This window comes from Spinacia oleracea, chromosome 6 (assembly GCF_020520425.1).
Source record: "Spinacia oleracea cultivar Varoflay chromosome 6, BTI_SOV_V1, whole genome shotgun sequence".
NCBI lineage: Eukaryota > Viridiplantae > Streptophyta > Magnoliopsida > Caryophyllales > Amaranthaceae > Spinacia > Spinacia oleracea.
The window spans coordinates 110,627,378-110,649,766 of NC_079492.1; the positions used below are offsets into that span (position 1 = coordinate 110,627,378).

Below are 22,389 nucleotides of genomic sequence, written 5' to 3' on the forward strand. Positions count from 1 at the left end.
TGTGCGGTTTTCTAGAGGTTCCATGAAAACTAAGGTAAACGCATGGCTTAAAACGCGTACACTTTGCGGAGTCCGCATGATCTTTGGAGTAAGGTCTGTATGTGTTGTGGGGGGCGTGACTTAAATTTTAGAGTTTCAAGGTTAGTCCACTCTTTGATCAAGAACTTGAGGGTTTCAAGGTTAGTCCACCCTTGGGTTTGTAAGTAATAGTTTCACTTCACTAAGCATTTGGTTTCAATTTACTTAATGTAACACCAAATGTTATGTATTCAGCTACTCTTATGCCCAAAATTTTCCTTCTTTCATTTGATATCTTTTCTCATATTTAGTGGGGATTATTGGAATTTAAAGATGGAAAAGTGCGCCGAAAACCTATTGGATTTTCTAAAACCGACAGGTTGAGAGCAAGTGGAAAATCGAAGTTAAATAGGCCTTTTTTGAATTGCACCGAAGAAGGTTTTGAAAACAGACATTTTTATGAAGGTTTTTGTTTGAGCTCGCGACCGACCGGTTTTGAGAAATCGGTCTGCCCAATTTTGAGAATTCTTCTTCGTGTTTGTGCGGTAGTTTTTGAGTTCCTCTTTAAATTCCTTCCCTTACACATCCTTGTAAATTTGATTTAAGGATGTTTATAATTCTGATTATTATGATTGAACGTAGCCCCCATTATTTCTATTGATTATGGAGCTCAAAGAAAGAAAAACATTACCGGCGGCAGGGCCGCCACCTACACTTCCTCCACCAAATATACTTTCTCCGCCGTGTAATCGGCCTCTACCGCCGCTGAAAGTTAGTTGCTTAATTATTATTATTATTATTTTTTTAAAAAAAAATAGTCTGAGACCGAAAGTAATTCTTGTTATTGTTTGTATTTTTGTTTTGTAGCTCTGTACTCGTCGCTCAACAACATCATCTTCGAAAGGCTTTGATTGTTCAAGGTATCATACTATCGTTATAGCATTTGTTGAATTTAGAATGATTAATCTCAATTTTTTATTTTTGGATTTAACAGTGTGATGTTATTGACAAAATTCGTGTTCTCTGTTGTTGTGACCATGCAAACTAGCTTTTCTTTTTCTATTTTGATTATTTAGTAATGGAAATTTGATTTTATTTTTGCACTAAATTTGGATCTGAGTTCCAAAAATTTGATCTTTTTGGTTTTTGTGTATTTGATCTCTGGTTGTTGGTTTTCTATGGAATTCCTGATGTCGGTTTTCCTTCTCCAATTCGACGGGAAGAAGTCGTTACAGTATAGAAGAAACCTTTGTTTTTGTCGAAAGTAGGAAAGAATGTGTTGGATTAAACTTAAGAATAAAACAAAAAGTAGTGTGAAGATCTAATCCTGTGATTTAAAAATTGTAGGTCGAACCCCCTTTTGCTAATGTCGGATGTAAAAGTTGCTAGTACTCCTATGACAAACATTGATGAGATACGAAGCAGTGATTTTCGTGTGGTATTAAATTTTATAACATCACATGTGGGCAATGTTTTTGAAGATGATGAGAAACCGTATAATACACACAGCTTAGCTGCACCGCTTATTCAAGTGTTTTCCGTGCGGCTTGACAGCTACTTGAAAGATAAAAGAGCTTGTATTTATGGTAAAATAAATGTAATTGAGGATAGTCCTTCAGGCACAACCTTTACTCTGTATGATCGACCGAAGCATAGTCCTGAGGTGTTGCAAAAAAAGGGGGCTCTTTTATCTTTAACTGGACCATTCCATGGTGAATCACATTCTTTTGGTGCCATCTCACGATCTAGAGGAGCTACTATGCAGTTGGCTCTTAGAGATTCTGTTAGTGATTTGGAAGTTAGAACAAGTTGATGATCATTATGACAAACTCCAAACTGTTATTCTAAACAGTCTACATGGACGTGCAACAGTGTATTATGCAACTGTGCTTTATGGGGTAATGGCACATATTGAACTCGAGTTCCATAACGATGAGGATTATGGAGGTGATCCACCTTCAGATGTTCATCTCATTGTGACTGCTCGTTATGGCAATAGCAAACTGTATCCAACCGATTCCAACTATTTTCAGATGGTACTTCTAAAGAAGCCCCTAGACGACTTAGTGCAGACGACAGATGCTACTGGCACTAGTAAGTTGCTGTGTCAACATTGTGTAGTTGTGCCAGCATATTCTTCACTTATTGTAGAAGCCAACTTATTTAGCCCCAGTGGTAAAAGTTTATGTGGTTGTGTTGAATTCTCAGCAGTTTATGCTGGTCAATTTATTCACAAAATGAGGGTGCTGAATGGTCATGTCCGAGTACAACTTACTTGGAACAGTATGAATATACATTGTCGACTTCCCAAAGACACAAGTGTTTGGGGAAGTGTAGTTCCAGCGGTGCCTAAGCCATCAGGAGTATTTTATGCTATGGTTGAGGTGTTCTCTATTCTTATTCGTGGGATTAATTATGACGTTCAAAGTGTTTCTGGTACTGTTTGGATTGATGACGGCTTCGGGGATCCCTTTTATATGTTCCAAAAAGATAAAGGAAGTTGTGAATCAGTTTTGCAGGATGACAAAACTCTATTTTTATTAGGACCCGAAAGAATTGCTCCCGATTCTGACTTTTCTTTACGAATAGATATCAAAGATCCTAAATGGGGGCTTGAACTCAGTATAGGGGGTTTGCAATGGAACTACATTACACTTGGCCGCTACACTTGGTATGACAAACGTTTATGTTCTGTTATTAAGGGCAAGGACGGTTGTGCTGTTGTGCATCACACAATCTTTTACGATGCTGTTGAAGCTACCGTGGAGGCTAAATTCTACTTTAATGGTGGTGCTGATGTTGACGCCTTTGTTTATGGATCTTTAGTTGTTCGCTATGGAACCTATGAGTATCTTACATCTTACGAAAACAAATACTTCAAGACTAGGCTTTACCACATGAAGAAAAAGGACTCTTCATGGGTAGCCAAGGGTGATAACATTCCCTTGTCAAGATCTATAGTAGCTGTCCCAAGAAATTCATCTCTTATAGTTGAAGTGGACTTGATGGCAACAAGTGCTTCAAAGGGGTTTCAGTTCCCGGAAGAACAACTGCGTGGAGAGGCAGAATTTCATATTGGTTCAGATTATACATCTCATAATATCCAAGGGGCAAGGGGATTATATGTCACTCAACTAAGTGTCAAGTGGGGGCTTGGGGTTTAAATGTCCATGTACTTTCAGGACTCAGGTTCTCTTGTCGGAGTATATTTCTAAGAAGAAGCAATTAAGAAAGAAGAATCACATTGACTTGTTGATTGTAGATAACTTTTACTCACTCATTTACCATTTCTCGCTTTTAAAGAATTTCCTAAGACCAATTAATCTTTTTTGTTGTTACATGAGGTTATACAGATAGCCAATTGGCTTATCTTTGCCAAATATTGTTCTACTTTTTGAGTGTTATAGCTTCTGCAGTGCTCCATTTCCTTCGAGGTTTAAGGTCTGATTTAACAGCACCAGGTGATGAATTTTTCTTAGTTGAAGCATGAGATTTTGGTGCAGTATCAGGCTTAATCCGACCTTGATGAGTCTTGACTGTTAATTTTATCGAACCTTTGCCTTGTATTTTCTGCACATTCTTGACTATGGTTTCCTTACCCTTGTTCCAAATTGGTGGTTGATTAACATAGACTTTGGAAATGGTTGTTTTAGTCCTTTTGACAGTCGATTTCAGAGAGAATTTCGCAGCAGTTGATGTTGCCTTTAAGTTGTTGCCTGCACTACTTTCTGGAGGTGCCTTTGCTGTTTTTGATTGAGTTGCTCCCATGTTGTTGTTCTTAACTGTTGTGTGTTTCATTGACAATTTCTTCTCAGTAGTCAATTCCATCCGTTGGACCGGTTGTTTTGTGGAATCTTTCTTGCTTAATGTTGCTTGCACTTTCTTTGGTGTTGATCTTATGGGTATCTTTGAATTTTCTTTCACATTCCCTGTTATTAAGAAATGAAAATGTATTATTTTTTTCATCAGAAATTAAATTAGCAATAAGATGTACATGAGTGTTTATAGAGGAGTTTGTTACCTGCAGAAAGCTGGTCAATAGGACTACTGTTAAGAATGCCTAGCGCGGCAGCTTGCTTAACAAGTTGCTGCAACTGAACACCCAACACATCATCCTTCAATTCCAAGCTAGATGAACTTGTTCGCGTATAGGAGGGTCGTTTCATCTCAACAACCTCTGCTTGTACCTTTGTAAACGAGCCTTGATTGGATAACGACGAACTCAAGGAGTACATATCATGTCTAATAGCGCTGCAAATGCTGGTTAAATTTGCAACTGCTAGTTCCAATTGTTGTAACCTCATCTGGTTGGCGACAGCCACACGACGAATCTCTTGAACTGGTGGAATTAAAGAAACCTGTTGATCATCCTTAGACTTGCTAGCTTCGTCCATCTTGCTGCTATTCCTCATTTGAGACTTGTTAAATCTGATACCCAAAAACAAATAACAGTTGAAATATGCACCAAAGTGTCAGACATTACATTTCTTAGGCTTTTTCGGGACAACAGACATAAAAATGTAACACAATTAAGCAGCTGCAATCGCGCACTTACCTGGATATGAAGGCGTAGGCTAAGGAATGAATCAAGTTCCAGCTGTTAGTCGCAGTTTCATCCAAACCAGGTGAATGACATTGTCTTAAAAAAGATATAAGATTTATGCATATAAATAAGTGAAAGTTTCAACATTGAAGGAGATCACTTAGTTTAGTGGGGGAATGCATTTCTGGTGAAGGGTTCACGTTTTTTGGTTGACTATACTTAAAAGAAATTGAAGAACAAGAATATAACAGATGCATACAGTCTACATGTTGTAAATTTGGCAGGCCAGGCCCAGGCCCAGGCCCAGCAGCCGGCCATTTAGGCCTGTTAGGATAAGAAGAATTCATTGGGGTCAGATAACGATTGTTGTCCTCTTGACTAATAATGGCCACTTAAATTATATTTTTTTTTTTTTTTTTTTTGACATAGCCACTTAAATTATAACGTGTTGTTAAAAGTAACAACTGACAACTTATGTGTTATTATGCTCTTCTAAGTTTTATGAAAGAGTAAAAATTTCATGCTTGAAAATCACGAGTGCCTCATAAAATTCATTTGTGTATCACTGTATGTCTGTGTCTATGGCGGAGTACACAACTTTCAACATTTGTTATGTTACCTTATGGAAACTACGAGAACAAATATATACCCCGATTCCCCGAAGCATTATTTATATTTATATTTTTATTGTCCTAAAATATAATAGTGGTAATTAATAAAAATAAAAATTCATGGTTTTGTACATACAAGGTATACAATAAATTAATTCTACACAAATTCTTATTTACAATGGGTGTACAATAAATATTGTACACCGAAGTAAAAGTTAACTCAAAATGCTTAAAAGTTAAGCTTATATATGTAAAAGTTATCTATTTTTAAGTGATTAATTTTTTCATTTTAATAAAACTTATTTCTTCAAAATCACTTATAATGTATAAAATTAATCATTTAATCATTTCTATCAACTTTCTTTTTTACTAATATAAAAGTTAATTAAAACTAGGTTAAAGTTACGAAAAAATGGGTAAAAGTTATCTTGGTGTACAATAAATTTATTGTACACCTTGTGCGCGCAAGACCTATATCGGGTAACTTTTGTCCAGATTCTTATACTCTCTCCGTCTCTTTTTGTTCTTTACGTTTTCGTTTTTGGTATTTCAATAATGTTCTTTACATTTCATTTTACATTATCACATAACTGACTAAGTATTCTATCAAAATTCGTGTCCAAATATTATTTTAACCAATTAAATTCATTGTGTCATTTAATCTCTCACACTTTTCCATTTGGACATTAAATTTTTCTCATTTACCAATATCAGAATTTTGATAAAGTGAAAACATTATAAATAAACGTAATTTATCTTGTTTAAATAAAAAAAATTGAGGAATTTTGATGCAAATTAATTAATCGTTAAAGCGCGTGAAAAATACCAAACGACGGAGGGAGTACTTCTTCAGTCCCCCCCCCCCCCGTCTCTTTTTGTTCTTTATGTTTGATATTATGCACGCGATTTAACGACTAATTAATACGCATTGAAATTCCTCTATTTTTTTATTAACACAAGGCAAATTACATAAATCTAAAATGCTTTAACTTTTTTTTTAAAAAAAAAGTATGACATTGGGAAGATGAGAAATATTTAATGCTCCATTAGAAAAGTGGGAGAGATTAAATGCCTCAATGAATTTAATTGATTAACATAATACTTGGGCACAAATTTTGGTACTCCGTAGAATTTTGATTTGAATAATCCTTGGAGTATTGTGTGTAATATAAAAGGAAAGATCCCCCAATGTAAAGAACATTTTGGGACACCCAAAAAGGAATACGTAAATAACATTTATGGTAGGAGGGAGTAACTTAATTTTAAAACGTTTTTATTAACTATTGTATTATGAAAAAAAAGATGATGTATAAATATTTTAATGGTTAAATACTTACCTTTATACTTCGTACATTATTAGTGATTTAGAAATTTTAATTCTGATGAAAATGAAAAAAATTATCACCAAAAAATAAGGTTGAGGTAACTTTTAAGCATTTTAAGTTAATTTTTACTTCGACGTGTAATATTTAATGTACACCACTTGTAATTAAGAATTTGTGTAAAAAACATTAAAAGCTAAAGTTAAATAAGACTTTTTTTATTACACAAAAGGATTGAAGATTTGAAGTTGTTGGGCCGTGCGCTAGCAGGCACGGTTCCCCTAGATATAAAAACCTATTTTGTAAAAGAAGTTGTGTAAAAAATCATTGTCAAATTTCACGGAGAATTGTCCTGCAAAATCTAAACGAATGGCTAATGTGTATATCCTGACTAAACTTTTCCACTCTGAATGGCTTCATCCAATGGCAAGGGAATCGGTGCTGCACTGGTATACCATATTTTGCTAAATTGGACAAGACACGTTCTGAAAAAACTTCCAAACGTGTTGCAATAGCTCCAATAATTCTCTAGTTTGTCGACATTCATTATTTTAGAGCTTCAACGTATAGCCATATAAAGTACAAAGATTTACTTAAAATTAGGAACTGGTAAAGAGAGCAGAATATTCTTTCAACTTCATACGTTCAAATACGTCATGAGCTCATGTTCCTACGAAATACCTACGCCAAAACAGAGAGCTGAATACAACACTGCACCAAAACAATCGTAAAATAATTGCTCAATGGTTTGCTAAGGATTCAATCTTCTGTAGCAAGAGTTTGCTACGGATAGTTGTGTACTGTAGGAAAATTTTGCTACGGATATAAATTTTCTGTAGCAATGTTTGCTACGGAAAATTATATTCCGTAGCAACCATTTGTTATGGTTTTTGTTTCAACGATGATTTTTCTATTTCAAAGTTGAAGCGGAATACATGAAAACCGTAGAGAAATAGAATTTACGACCCCATGTTTTTATATGGTTCTGTTCCGTAGAAAATTCCGTAACAAACTTGTATTTACTACGAAATATAACCATTTGAAACGAACTTTTTTCGTTTCAAAGGGCTGTTTTTTTTTGTTTTTTTTTTTTGTAGTGTTGTTCTACGTTCTCTTCTCCTCTCCTCTCCGCTTTCTTTTCTCTTTGCTAGTTTTCCCCTTTTTTTTTGTTTCTGTGGTCTACATTCTAAAAGAAAAGGGAAGTGAATTTTTTTTTAAATAAAATAATTTCGACCACTGTAACGGTCGGCAAATATAAAAAAATTAAACAAGTATATATCTATCACAGATTCACAGTGTCCCGTTGACAATTAGAGAATTATTAAATATTGATAATCATAGCTTGCAAGTTTGATTAAGAGCCCGAATTATAAAATTAGTAAAATCCGAATGTTGGATAGGAAGTACAGAAGCGCATGAGAATGGTGTGTCGAAAATGGTACGTAACTATATTATGCGAGCAGGCTGCCAGGCTTCTATTCTACTTTCGAAAGTGGAAAATAAGGGGTGGGCTGTGAAACTGTACGTGAAAGCGCATGGTCTTTAATTTAGAATCAACGCTTTACATTTCGCACAATTAGAGGACCATATTTATATTTATTAATAATTTGTATTTATTAGGCACCAATAATATGTAATTTCAGTGGAACTCTAACGCATCAACAGTGATCTAATTGTATACACTCTCCTTATGTACATAGTGGACAAATACTCATGACTCATCCCACCACCTAATAATTGTACCCATACATACTTTTCCTTTTTTTCTATGGCTCCTTTTTATTTCCAAAATTTTAAAAATACTTCAATTGTTCATCTTATTTGTGTAAGATGAAAATAGTTGGAATGGTTAAAAATAATTTATATATCAAGGCCTCTTTTATAACACATATTTCTTACCAATTAGTGATACTTTTTTATCAAATAGCTAGTTACTCATTGTGATTAAATATTTTTACATTGTACTATTATTAATTATGTTATATACTTCTATAGCTATACTTTCTATTCTAAATAGTAATTTTCTCTAATAACAACATCAACGATTTTCTACGTATGGCGGTCTCACAGGGGACTTTATCATAATTGGCCACATCTATCAATACAAGTGTAAATAGTGAGAATACAACAACTTATGAGATTACTCCGTACCATTTACACGGTACACACTACTCCCTCCGTCTCGGGAAACTCACACCGTTTTAACTGAACACTTTGCCAATACACAACTTCGACCACCAATATTATATTATAAAAACTTATAAAATATTAATATTTTGAAAATATATATTACTCCGTAAGATGAAGCCAGCAATATATTATATACACTAACTTTTATTTTAATATACTAAAAATAAAATAGGGTTAAAGTAATTATGTAAATAGTGCAAAAAGTCAATACAGTGCGAGTATTCCGGGATCGAGAAAGTACTTTATAAGAAGCGGAATGATAAAGGTCGCAACATGCGACCTTTAAGCCGTGTCACAGTGGTGACATGGCACGCCTATGTGTCATGAATGTATTTGGAAACTAAAATATTTAGATTATATAACCTATTATACATGTCATATAAAAAAGGTAGGAAAATCTTAATATTGTAATTTACAAATTGAATAATATATTTTTTTTATTTCAGAAAAATAATTCTAATTTGTATAGGATATTAGAAAAAAAAATACTTTTAATTATTTATATGATATAGGAAATTAAAATAAAAAAATAAATTTACTAATTTATACTTAGAAAATAAAAAATACAGTACATTAGAAAATAAAAAATTAGGAAAAGAATTTCGTCTTTATTTGTTTATTGGGTTTATACGGCACTTGAAGTGTTGTTCTTCCTCTTCCGAAATTACTTATCTAATGGGATGATGATGCATGACTGTGCGCCTGTAGGCCGATGAACTGCGTGTAAACCTAACTAAAACTAACCTAATCATTAAAATTAAAACAATATTTTAAAGTAATGTATAATTATAAATATTTGCTTACATAAAATAATTTATTTATTTTTTTGGGTGAAAGAAGATCGAGGGGCAGACCCCTAAGTAAAAGAAAACACAAGTCAAAGGAACCCAAAACAAACGAAAAACTACAGACTATCAAAACAAAACGAAGGGAAATATTTCTTGATAGAGTCAGTAGTTTTAGTTCCTTGCTACTCCGTATTTACATAAAATATATTACTTCGTATTTTATTATAAATTGATGTACGGAGTATTTTTTAAATTAAATTGATGTATTTTATAAATTGCACAAAAATATATTATTAGATTTAATTTTAATTTTTTTTAATTTGTAATTTATAAGATAAAAGGAAATATATATTTACTATGAATATAATAAATATTTGTTTCCTTCTTTGTATCGACTGCCTTATTTATATATTTTCATAGTAAAAATATTGAATTGATAGTAAAAATAAATTAATGACGTGTAGCCTACATGGTGCTTATTTGTACCAATGAAATGCCGACATGTAAGATTGTGACAACATTTTGTTGTCGCAACTTGCGACCTATATCATCGTCCTTATAAGAAAACACAAATCATGTACTCTTAATATATATCTTATTACGAGGCCAGGACGCCAGGTATGTCCTACGATCAACTTGTTTAATTTCTTTACTTTCGTCTCTCGCACATTTTAATTCGCAAATATGATGGTGCAGGGGTGTGCACAGTGCTCTTGGTGCACTGGTGCCCAAACGACATGCAATAAATATAAAACGCGGATATCTTGTTGAATCCGGAGAAGAAAAGAACAAGTTGTTTTTTTGATAAAAAAAGAACAAACGTTGTTCTTTTGTTAAAAAAAAGAACAATGACTGCTCTGTCCCTTTTTTTCGTTCTTTTGTTTTTCACTCCATTTTTCTGGTATATATACCTTCTTTTTTATAATTTTCGAATCAGAATTTGTGAAGAGGAGAGAGAAAAACTATGGAAAGGAGAGAGAAACTGTGAAGAGGAGAGAGAAAGTAATGGAAAATTCTCAGATATTGGTTGATTTTTCTACTTCAATATCAAATTCTATTGATTCTTCTTCTTCAAATTTGAATTCCTCTGCTGATAATTCGATTTATGAAGGTAATTTTTCAATTTTTTAAAACGAATTACTTATTTATGATGATTTTGATTTCCATGTTCATTATTTTCATCATTTCAATTTATTTTGATTTTTTTGATCATTTCGATTTCTGCATTTCTCAATAACCTTGATTAATGTATTTTGATTCTATATTTTGATAATTTTGATGATTAATGTATCTTGATTATATATTTCTGATGATTTTGATTTCTGTTCTTTTTTCGATTTTATATGTTCTTTTAGTCTTATCTTTTGTTCTTTTATATATTGGTTCTCATATATGTATTAAGAGATTGTAATAATACAGAAAATAATTATTGAACATGTTGTTCTTTTTTTCTTTAGCTTGTTGTTCTTTGTTCTTTTTTGCTTTAGCTTGTTGTTCTTTTGATATTACACACTTCAGATCAAATTGTTCTTTTACCATTTTTGTTGTTCTTTTATCTTTTTTTGTTGTTCTTTTTTCACATGGTTAAAATAAATGTTCTACATGATATGTTCTTTTCTGCTATTTTTAATGTTCTTTTTCTTTACTTTATTATGTTCTTTTATGCTCTATTGTTGTTCGTTTTTTTATTGGTAATGTTGTTTTACATGGTTAAAATAAGTGTTCTACATGATATGTTCTTTTCTGTATTTATAATGTTCTTTTTCTTTATTTATAATGTTCTTTTAGGTTCATCCTCTTTTTGTTCTTTTGAGGAATTGCTCTGTTTATTCAGCCTCTCTTCTTGTTCTTTCGGCTGTTTTTGAAGATTTAACATCATTTGTTGCTGGTCAAGTAAAAGCTTCCTTTGCTCTTCAATACTGTACTTTTTGAAAAAAGAACAAACATAAAAGAACATTAAGATTTATATCTAATAAACATAAAAGAACAGAACAACAAAACCCAAAAAAAAAAACAAGTGCATCGTTCTTATCATGAACATGGCTTGTATTTCTTCTCCTTCCCCCTCTTTTTTTTATTTTTTTTATTTTTCATTTTCTATATATATAATATTTCTCCTATTGAATTCATAACTTCTCATTTTAGAAACACATTCTTGAGAGAGAAAGAGGAGAGCTTTTAGTTTCTCCCAACAAAAGAGAGATTTTATGAGAGAGAAAGTTCAAAACAAATTTTCTCCTCCTTCTTTATCTGAAATGTGATTTTAATTGAATTACGTTTACAAAAAACTAGTTTATTAAGCGAAATACTATTTCAATTTCGCTACTTTTTGAATTTTTTTTATTCATTCAAAGAGGTTTATGCTGTTGATGAAGGTGCATCGGGTGATTAAGGTAAATTTTCTCGTTCTTAATTCTATGTTCTTTTTAAATTTTAATGTTCTTTTCTTATAACTTTCTATTTCTGTGGCATCAAAACAGTGTGTTCTTTTTTAGAATCAGCAATTGTTCTTTTTACATATTTATAGTGTTGTTTTCAGATATCTTTTGATAAATAAAATAACGGAATTAGAATATAAATTGGTTGAAAAAAGAACATTTCCAGAACTTAAAAGAACAAGAAAAAATATAGATCTGGTTTTAAAGTTCATCAAAGGTTCGTCGTTTTATTTTTTAATTAGAACATAAATTGGTTGGAAAAGAACATTTCCAGAACTTAAAAGAACAAGAAAAATTATAAATCTGATTTTAAAGTTCATCAAAGGTTCGTCGTTTTATTTTTTAATTAGAACATACTGTAAATTGGTTGGAAAAGAAGATTTTCAGAACTTAAAAGAACAAGAACAAATATAACTGCTTTTTATATTTGTACCTTTTGTCTGATTTGTCAATATTAGTGTTCTTTTTGTTAGTGTTCTTTTTGTTAATGTTCTTTTTTTTTGCGGTTTTTATTTTTGTTGCGTTTTATTGTTATTTATGTGCGTTTTGGGACAGGTGCACCAAGAGCACCATGCACACCCCTGCACAATCTGAGCGTTGATTTTAATTGGGCGCAACCGTGAAAGAAATGCAGTTTTTTGTTTGTTTTTAACCTTGCAATTTGTTTGTATTCGCGATTCCATTCGAAATTTTGATTATTTTTACTATCCCACATAATTATTTACCAACAAACTAATTAAGTTCACTACATTCCACCAATACTATGCAAAAACTCAATTAGAACAAATTTCATCATAGGAGAACTCAATACGTCACTCAAACAACGTCATAATATTATTGAAACTAATAACACGATTATAAAGGAGATCATGTTAAATTTGGCTATCTCCGGCCTAAAAGACCCTAATTTAGAGAGCAGCTAGGTGCCTTTTGCTTTATAATTTGGCGATATCCATCAATTCAATAATTTGGTTCACAATTCTATAAGCTTTTCCTAAATTTGGTGAACAAACGAAACAAATCCAAATATTGGATATTGGATGAATTCTCCACTAGTTAGTAATACTCTTTACAAGCAATTGAATTTACTCAATTTTTTTTCTACTAAAATTCACAGCTGTAGAGTTTAGTCAGTTCTTACAGGCGTAAAAATAACTATGATATCAATCAAATACTTCATCCGTCTCTTAAATATTGCAACATTTTTATTTTTACAATATTCATACTAAGACTTTGACCATTTTTTGTGATTTATATATAAGAAAATTATAGTCATGGGGATCATGTTGGGCTCGTACCGATATATATTTTCTAAATATAGATTTTTACACTATCCATACTACGACTTTTGCCATTCTTTGGGATTTATATATATAAGAAAATTATAGTCATGTGGGATCATGTTTGGCTCGTACCGATATATATTTTCTAAATATCAATACATAATTTAGGATATTAAGAGTCAAAGTAGTATGTTGGAGGAAGTGAAAGTCAATCATGGTGCAATATTTAAGGAACTAGGAACTGACAAAGTATTAAATTACGTATGGACTAGTAATATTATATACTTCATTGTAGAACTCTTTACCAGGGGCGGCCGAGAGGGGGTGCGAGCGGGGCGACCGCACAGGGCCCCCGATAAAAAGGGCCCCCAAAAATACGTATTTATAGTATTAACTTGCATATAACTACCAGAAATTAACCTGGTTCAGTGGCAAGTGCTGATTCATCACACACAATTATCTCGGGTTTGATTCTTTAGTTGAGCAATTTTGAGCGTGCTTTTTTTGAAATAAAACAGTCAATTAGTCAACTCAGCCCATTAATAGTTTGTCTTCGCTCTCCTCTTTAATTTTGGTTTAAGTTTTTTTCCTTTGTTTTTATATTCATCTTAATTTCTAGAATTTAATACTTCATAACAATGTATAAATTTTATTTTTTGAGGGATAACAATATATGAATTCTTTGTCTCGTAGTAAATAATACAAATGTTTTTTTTTTTGAAGGTAAATAATACAAATGTTTTATTCTTTTTAAGTTCTTTTTTTAAAAAATAATACGAAGTAATTTTTATTTTCCAAATGATTGATTTTTTTCCTAGTGCTACTAATACAATCAAAGAAATAGCCATGTAACCTAAATTGATCCCGTAATAATTTGAACTAAATATTATTAATATATGTTGAGTCGTGAAAAAGGACCCCATTTTATAAAACCGCACAGAACCCCAATATCTTTACCACGCCCCCTGCTCTTTACACGATATTTGTAGCACCATCATCCCTTTGAGTGAGTTACAAAGTAAAGTTTAAATGAGTAGCAACACCTTTCCGGCTTTATATCAGCATGGGAGTATTAAGAATTTAATTTGTTGCAAATAGATTGTACCGGGTAAGGCTATGAATGTGTCACGTGTCAATGTGTCATCTACTACCATGTATACCTTGGGGATCATATAGTAATGTTATCAAATTTATAGTTTAATTTTTTACTTTTCACATGATTATTAATTCTGAACGAAGAGATTTGAGTATCTAAAATGTGGTGGTGATATTAGTATTAAATTAAACTCGCAAAACTATGATCGGCAACACATGCTAAAGCACTATTTCTCCGTAATATTTATTCATTTTTAGCTAATTAAACATCAACTTTCATTAATACTAGGAGATATACATATATTAGTACGTACAAACAAACAAAAAACGATCGGAAGAAGAGTGATACGGACTAAAATATACTATCATCAGAAAAATATACTTGGTAGCTAGTACTATATCATCAAAGATGAAGTTTATTAAGGTATACGATTCTGTATGATTGTGGAAAGCTAGGAGAGGAAAGGAATGGAAAGGAAAGGGTTTAAGTTAATGGTGAGCAGCATCAACTTTTGCAGTACAAGCAAGCATCCTACGAATCATAGCCAAGAGAGAAGCACAAGAGAATTCCTTAACCTTTCTAAACATTACCATACTACCCTTATTATTGTTATGATGATCATCTCTTCTATAAACTCTGTTTCTAACCCTACCCAAGCACTTCTTAGCCTTCTTCATATTCCCATCATCCTCCTCCTCCTCCTCATCCGGCCGTGAAAACGTGTAGGCAGTTCTTAAGTATAATTGCCGGCATGATTTGCTGTCGACCACCCTTACACCACCACCACCACCACCAAGATCCATCGGTTTCGAAAACCGGGAGTCGGAAGAGCTTGATATGCAGGTCGAGGAGGACATAGTGTATATATTTTGTGTTTGCTTCTCTTGGTGAGGTGGGGGTTGATTAGTTGGTGTTTGTTATAGTTATAGTAGTATAGTGGGCCAGTGGGGTGGGAGTGGGGGAAGTTGTGGGATGTTTAGAAATATATGTGGATTGTGGAACATGTAATGTGTCTTTGCTTTATTTTCATTCTTTAGCCTTTTTATGGTCATATTATTGGCCTATTGAGAAAGTGCAAGTATTGCTTTGGAAGGTAGTAACCCAATTTGTAAGGTGGATCAAAATTAAACTTCCATTTCTAACCTTCTTTTTGCTCTTTCAAGGGACTCAACAGTTTTATTCTTTTCAACCTAATTAGTGTAAGGTGTGTAACTTATTCCATGTGCTAGTTGTTAGTTTTTTAACAGATTTGTATATTGACCCTCCATCTTTTTTTTAATATATCAAGGATAATAACTAATTAATGAAATCCCTCTGTAAAATTTGAGCAAGTTGACTAGGAGAGTTCAATTTCTAGTGTCAATTTGTATGTGGGCCTTGTTGTGTTCACCTTCTTTTACTAATTACAATTAGTTATGATAAAATAAATTCATCAAAAATAAGACATCACAAATACAATTCATAACTAAAATATATTTTGATAAATACAAATAAGTTAAAATAAGTTTAGAAAAAAGAAGTGAATAGAAAAAGAAGTGGGTTGTCAGGTTAACAACATTTGGAAGGCTTCCATAAAAGTAACAAGATAATAAAGGTCGCTTCTACTATTGTTTGAGACGAGGGTTAATACATAATCCGATATCTAGGTAAGTTGAAGGGAATTAGATGTACTTTATTAGGGGATTTGAAGGGAATTGCAATCAAACAGTAGTTGATAACTTGATGTACACACTTGTATTCTGAAAGTGAAAAAGGTTGAGAATGTTTGCTAATTAAGCTGAAGGTTTAAGGTACAAAATGCATTAGTGATGATCCTTAATTTTAAAGGGAAGATTCATAATCGGCCTCCAAAACGTCTCCCTCTTGTCTGAAAAGACTGTAATGCTGCTATGAACTCAGATTCTCCAAATTCAGGCCAGAGAGTTTTAGTGAAGTAGAGTTCAGAGTAGGCCAATTGCCAGAGCAAGAAGTTGCTGATTCTCAGCTCACCACTAGTTCGAATGAGTAAATCAGGGGAAGGGGTAATGGTGATCTTGGTTTGTAGCTCCTGCTCGATAAGAGTTTCAGACACATCGTCAGGCTCGATAAGGCCCTTACGAACTTTCATACTGATGTTTTTGCATGCTTGCACTATATCGTTCTTCCCACTATAACTAACTGCAAATATTACATGTGTTTTGGTGTTGTCCTTTGTCGCTGCTTTCACATCTTCAATCACTTCCTGTAAGTCGATAGAGAGCATAGATGTATCTCCGATTGTGGAGATTCTTATTCCTTGCCTGTTGATCCACGTACATTCATTCTAATCTAATACCATAGAATTATAATTTCATATTACTAAAAGTACTAACCTAATCAAGTTATGCCGTTCATTCACCAACATCTTATGAAACCGCAACATCACAAACTTGATTTCAGCCTGTAAGAAAAAAATATCATCTTCATGCTCATTAAAATTAGATTAATTAGGTCCTCAATTCAAATGCTTGTGTAGATATTTTTTCGAGTTCTAAACACATCACATAACACCTATTGTAAAAATATCTACCGAGATAGTCAAGGAACTTCTAAAGGACCAAAAATATATCACAAATTCTTATTTACAAGGGTTGTACAATAATTATTGTACACCAGTTAAATCAAAATGCTTAAAAGTTATGCTTATATATGTTAAATTTATCTATTTTGTAGTGATAATTTTTTTCATTTTAATAAAACTTATTTTATCAAAATCACTAATAATGTATAAAATTAATCATTTAATCCTTTAAAATGTTTATCTATCAACTTTTTTTTACTAATATAAAAGTTAATTAAAACTAGGTTAAAGTTACAAAAAAATGGGTTAAAGTTATGTTAGGGTACAATAAATTTATTGTACATCTTGTGCGCGCAAGACCTTTTGAAAATATATTATGCCTTATGCACCCTATCTGATAATCTGTATCCACAAGAGTTTTTGAATCTGTTTAAGAACTCAAAGTTCCTTTATTTGACTTCTCTGTGACAAGTTCATGGACTTGTTGCGTTAAATACAGGTCTAGGCCGCACCCGTTCATCAAGAGAGAGAGTCCACTTAACAAGTCCAAAGGAGGTTCCACCTTAAAACTATATGGTAATAAGGGGAGTAGCCTATTGGCCTTATTAAGTGATTAACTCTCTTCTCTTTTGTCAATGAGACTCTCACACGTGATATTTCATGGGTCGGATCTTAACATGTTGTTAGACATGAGTAGTTTATGGACTTATTGTTAGACAAAAGTAACTAAAAATAACATATAATATCTATGGTAATGAAACTTATCTCAAACATGGTGTTTTTCTTCATAAATTTATATTCACATCCAATACTACTTCTCAAATCGTAATGAATGGCAATGGAAATTTATGGGAAAAAAAGAGATAATTTTGAGTAAAGTATCATTATCTTACCGACTACCAAATTAGCCGTAAAAGTTTTACAATGGCCATTGTTAGGAAAGAGTTGAAAGAGGTAACTTTTTAACACTTGTCTACAGAGAAAGTATTACCGCATTAGATTAACAAATCCTTTCGTACCAGTCTCTTCGGAGACATCTGATAAAATTAGAAAAACAAATCCTTTTGGTACCCAACACGGAACACGTCATCAAACATGTCAAAGACAGTTAGACAACATTTCATAGTGATTTTCGAGTATCATCTATACTAATATATTAAAAGGCGTTTTGAGGTTCGAACACCAGACCTCAAGTGTGGATGATAATTCTCATTACCATCTTAACCAACCACCAATTGTGGTTTATCTCTTCATATTAATTTATAAATAAATGTTCACATGAAGTCTAAAACAAATAAATTTGTATGTGACTTTTTAATGTCTATGGACTATTTTGAAAAGAAAAAACATTAAATCATTATAACAACCATGAAGAAACAACCATGAAGAAACATAATGTACTTCAGTGGTCAGTGCTATTCAAGACTTCTTCATATATGGTGAAATGCCTACTCAGGTAAATTGTGCTCTAGTTACTCTTATTCCAAAAATGACTAATGCTTCTCAGTTGAAGGAATACAGGCCAATTGCTTGTTGCTCCGTGCTTTATAAAATTATTTCCACGATCATTTCTAATAGAATGCAACAGGTTATTCCCGATATTATAAGTGACACTCAATCAGCCTTTGTTAAAGGCAGATTGATCTTTGATAATATAATTCTCAGCCATGAATTGGTAAAGGGTTATGGAAGGAAAAACATTTCTCCTCAGTGTATGCTCAAAATTGATCTCCAAAAAGCCTATGATTCCGTCGAGTGGCCATTCATTCACCATCTGCTTCTTTTTCTTGGCTTTCCATCCAAGTTTGTAAACTGGAATATGAGTTGTCTTAAAACAGTTTCATATACTTTCAACGTAAATGGTTATCTTACCATTTCTTTTGAGGCTAAGAAGGGTTTAAGACAAGGAGATCCCTTATCTCCATACCTTTTTGTGATATGCATGGAGTATCTGAATAGGTGCTTATGCCTATTAAAAGATTCACGAGAGTTCCATTACCATCCAAGGTGTAAGAAGCTGAATATCACTCACGTATGTTTTGCTGACGATCTACTTTTATTCTCTAGAGGAGACAGTCAATCTGTCAGAAGCTTATTCACTGCCTTTGAGAAATTCTCTACAGCTTCAGGTCTGAAAGCTAACCTCAGCAAAAGCTCTATTTATTTTGCTGGAGTTCCAGACCACATCCAGGCTTATATTCTAAACGAATTTCAGTTCTCTGTTGGTTCTCTCCCCTTCAAGTATTTGGGGGTCCCTCTCTCATCCAGAAAGCTGAGTGTTATACAATGTCAACCCCTTATTAAGAAAATCCTAGATAGAATTGAGAATTGGTCTTCGAGGTTTCTTTCTTATGCCGGAAGGGTTCAGTTGATCAAGGCTGTTCTTTGCAGCATTCAAACATATTGGTGCCAAGTATTTCTAATTCCTAAAAAGGTTCTCAAGCTTCTACAGGCTGCCTGCAGAACCTTTTTATGGACAGGCAAATCCGGTGCTTCAAAGAGGGTGTTAGTGTCTTGGGATACTCTTTGCTTACCTAAGAGTGCGGGTGGTTGGAACCTTACAGATATGTTCACTTGGAATCATTTAGCTATCAGCAAGCTGCTCTGGAATCTTGCTAGGAAAAAAGACACGCTTTGGATCAAATGGGTTCATATGTACTATATTAAAAACAATGACATTACTCAGATGAAACCTCCTCCTCAAGCTTCCTGGGTAATCAGAAAGATCTTTGGTGCTATTAGTTGGCTTGAAGAAGTTTGCAATCACAATAACTACTTGAACAGTGAAACTTTTGTGATAAAGCAGATATATAAGGAGATAAAAGGCGTTGACAGTCGAGTTCCTTGGTGGAAAATACTGTGTAATACTCCCGCACCACCAAAATGCATCTTTATTTGCTGGCTTGCTATTCTAGGAAGACTGGCTACATGTGATAGATTGGCTAAATTTGGAGTGCAGTGCTCAGATTTATGTGGCTTATGTGGTAGTGTTGGTGAGACGTTGAATCATTTATTCTTTGATTGTTCTGTTAGTGCTGCAGTTTGGGGCAAGATTTTGGACTGGTTAGGTTATTCCAGGAAACCAGAGAATTGGCAACAGGAAATGCAAAGAGTTAACAGTGAATTCAACAAAAACAATGCTACACACCAACTCTATAGATTGGCTCTAGTTATTTCTGTTTACCATCTGTGGAAAGAGATAAACAATAGAGTTTTCAAGAAGAATCTACAAACTGTTGAGGGTCTTGTTAGACAAATACAATACATGGTTTGTATTAGAATTTTCAATGTACACAAGCTATGTAAGGTAGCTAAATAGATTGGTTTAGGTTTGTTTGGTTGTTCTCTCTAGGTGGGGAACCTTCCTAGAAGGGTTGCCTCTCCAGTCTTGACAACTCTCTCCTTGTTTTTGGTGTTTTGCTGGTCTTTTTTTCCAGCTTTGATAAATAAAAAAGCATAGAAGGAAAATTTATCAAAAAAAGAATCAACTATAGGATTGCCTTACATAGCTGCATATATATCTAATTTTTTTGTTTGTTAATTTGACGCACTTAGTTCCATGAGAAAACAAATTATACAAATTGTAAGATGATATGATTGAAAACTTACTTGCCATGATAAATGACTTAGCATGTCTGTGTTTGACGAAATTAACGGATATTTTTCATTCTAGAGAATACAAGTATTTTGGTCAAGTATTGAGCTCAAGAAAAATCTAAAACTTTAGTTATTCAATGTAGCAACCGGGGCATCGCCCGGGCCACACACTAGTTTTACCTCAAAACAAAACAATATTCCATCTGTTTTAGAATAACTGACACGCGTTCAAGCAACATAGTACTTCAATTCCATAAGTTTACCTTGCAAGTCATGATTCCTTTACAAATTTTTATGTACGGCGATCTTATACAAAAGATCATCTTGGTGTCATATAAGTTAAAGAATGAAATCAATTAGTTAAGCACTGGAACTAATTAGTTAAGCCCTGAAACCAATTAGTTAAAAAATGAAACTAATAAATTAAAAACTAAAACTAATTAGTTAAACAATCAAAATAATTTTTCCGATAAGACGATTTTACACAAAAGTTACCGTAATCACTTTGGGTTAAGCATTTCAAATATTGGATAAAAAAAAAATAAAGGCAAAGAAGAGATAAGCACTAACTTTGGGGCGACTCCAATTTTCAGACGAGAACAAGAAAAAGGTGGCAACTTTGATGCCCCATTTAACACACAAGCCCATTACTTGAAGCAAAGTCTTAAGCCCAGCCTCATGACCCGCCTCAGAACCAAGCCCTCTAAGCTCAGCCCATCTCCTATTCCCATCCAATATCAGCGCCACGTGTCCTGGCATCAGCTCTCGCTGGAGACACACCGGAAGCTCTGTCTCCGGCGATTTCCCAGTATCTGGTTGAACTTTCCCGGCCATCGCATTTTCTGGTAAGGAGGAGAAGAAGAAATGGGCCCGAAAATTCAGAATGGACCCGGGAAGATGATTGTTGAAATGAGTATGAACATGATTAGGGAGGTAAGATTGGAGTTTAGAAGAGAGATTAAGAGTAGAGTTTGAGAGCGGTATTGCAGCTCGAGGGTGCAAAAATCTTGTGATTATCATTTTTTGTCTTCCCAATTTGAGTTTTGAGAAACTGCTAATATTAGATCTCGAGTTTCCGTATTCCCTATACAAATTCGGCTTGCAACTTGCAAGTGAACTGAAGGCATACGACTTTTTTCATTTATTTATTTGGTGTACTTAATCCGCCTTCTTTTAAATTGATTAAATTTGAATTGACTTTAACTTTGTAGATCTTAATGAACTAAATTAGACTTTCTATAATGTTTTTTTTATATACCAATGACTCAATGAGGATTTAAATCCAAAACTAGACGTTTTTTATAATGATAAAATGAAATAAAATGAATAATATTGAATTTATTGACCTAAATTAAATTGAATTGGAATTCTAAATAAAGATCCAAAAACAAAATGCCTTAGGGGGTGTTTGGTTATGAGTGGTTTGAGGGAAAAATAACTTTTTGGGGTGAGTTAGAGTTTTGACCTTTAGAAAAAGCTAATTGGAGTGTTTGGTTAGGAGATGATTGGAAGAGAGTTTTGGGGTGAAAAAGCTAATTTTGAAAAAGCTCAATATAGGAGCTTTTTGCAATTAGAGGTTTGTGAAAGTTGATGAAAATGACTATTTTGTCCTACTATTGCCTATAATTACAACAACTATCAACCTTGTTACCCTACATATTTTTCTCCTAAACACATTACTCACACTTTATTTTTCATTTCACCATATTTACTAGATTCGTGTTTTGTTGTAATAAATTTTATATTAGTACTTTGAACCAATCGAACTATATTGCAATAATGCTTAAAATATCATTAGTAATATTTCTCTATTGAAAAATATATATTATTGAAAATTTTAAATTAAGAATATCTTTTTTTTTTAAAAAAAAAATTTATTTTATCTAGTATATGTTTATTAGAAAAATATAAAGAGAAAAAAAAATTAACACGTAAACTATTTGTCTAATATTAATAAGAAACAA

The 22,389-nt window shown here is 32.9% G+C and overlaps 4 protein-coding genes across 4 annotated transcripts; 1 reads left to right on the top strand and 3 right to left on the bottom strand.

Annotated features, from left to right (window-relative positions):
- The first annotated feature begins 179 nt into the window (after positions 1-179).
- LOC130464144 (uncharacterized) lies at positions 180-3,389 on the top strand. Its single transcript, XM_056833566.1, has 3 exons — positions 180-789; positions 886-938; positions 1,366-3,389. Exon 3 carries the CDS (start codon positions 1,728-1,730, stop codon positions 3,180-3,182), a length of 1,455 nt encoding a protein of 484 aa, XP_056689544.1. The 5' UTR covers positions 180-789; positions 886-938; positions 1,366-1,727; the 3' UTR covers positions 3,183-3,389.
- On the bottom strand, positions 3,249-5,143 carry LOC110798372 (uncharacterized). The gene is made up of 3 exons (XM_056833568.1): positions 4,574-5,143; positions 4,040-4,446; positions 3,249-3,947 (listed from the first exon to the last, which is right to left on the bottom strand). Exons 2-3 carry the CDS (start codon positions 4,428-4,430, stop codon positions 3,406-3,408), a joined length of 933 nt encoding a protein of 310 aa, XP_056689546.1. The 5' UTR covers positions 4,431-4,446; positions 4,574-5,143; the 3' UTR covers positions 3,249-3,405.
- Positions 5,144-14,505: 9,362 nt separating this feature from the next.
- On the bottom strand, positions 14,506-15,256 carry LOC110798371 (uncharacterized). The gene has a single exon (XM_022003554.2). The coding sequence runs from the start codon at positions 15,144-15,146 to the stop codon at positions 14,778-14,780; it is 369 nt and encodes a 122-aa protein (XP_021859246.2). The 5' UTR covers positions 15,147-15,256; the 3' UTR covers positions 14,506-14,777.
- A 486-nt stretch (positions 15,257-15,742) lies between these two features.
- LOC110798370 (cis-prenyltransferase 4, chloroplastic) lies at positions 15,743-21,658 on the bottom strand. The gene is made up of 3 exons (XM_056831395.1): positions 20,996-21,658; positions 16,641-16,708; positions 15,743-16,568 (listed from the first exon to the last, which is right to left on the bottom strand). Exons 1-3 carry the CDS (start codon positions 21,443-21,445, stop codon positions 16,124-16,126), a joined length of 963 nt encoding a protein of 320 aa, XP_056687373.1. The 5' UTR covers positions 21,446-21,658; the 3' UTR covers positions 15,743-16,123.
- Between the last annotated feature and the right edge of the window lie 731 nt (positions 21,659-22,389).

Bases quoted from the DNA above. Each gene is read 5' to 3' on its own strand.
- LOC130464144 (XM_056833566.1), top strand. From the start codon at position 1,728: ATGGTGAATCACATTCTTTTGGTGCCATCTCACGATCTAGAGGAGCTA.
- LOC110798372 (XM_056833568.1), bottom strand. From the start codon at position 4,430: ATGAGGAATAGCAGCAAGATGGACGAAGCTAGCAAGTCTAAGGATGAT. The intron at 3,948-4,039 runs GTAACAAACTCC...TCTTAATAACAG, and splicing joins TATTGACCAGCTTTCTGCAG to GGAATGTGAAAGAAAATTCA.
- LOC110798371 (XM_022003554.2), bottom strand. From the start codon at position 15,146: ATGTCCTCCTCGACCTGCATATCAAGCTCTTCCGACTCCCGGTTTTCG.
- LOC110798370 (XM_056831395.1), bottom strand. From the start codon at position 21,445: ATGATAATCACAAGATTTTTGCACCCTCGAGCTGCAATACCGCTCTCA. The intron at 16,709-20,995 runs GTTAGTGCTTAT...TTTTTCTTACAG, and splicing joins AAAATTGGAGTCGCCCCAAA to GCTGAAATCAAGTTTGTGAT. The intron at 16,569-16,640 runs GTTAGTACTTTT...GTGGATCAACAG, and splicing joins GAACGGCATAACTTGATTAG to GCAAGGAATAAGAATCTCCA.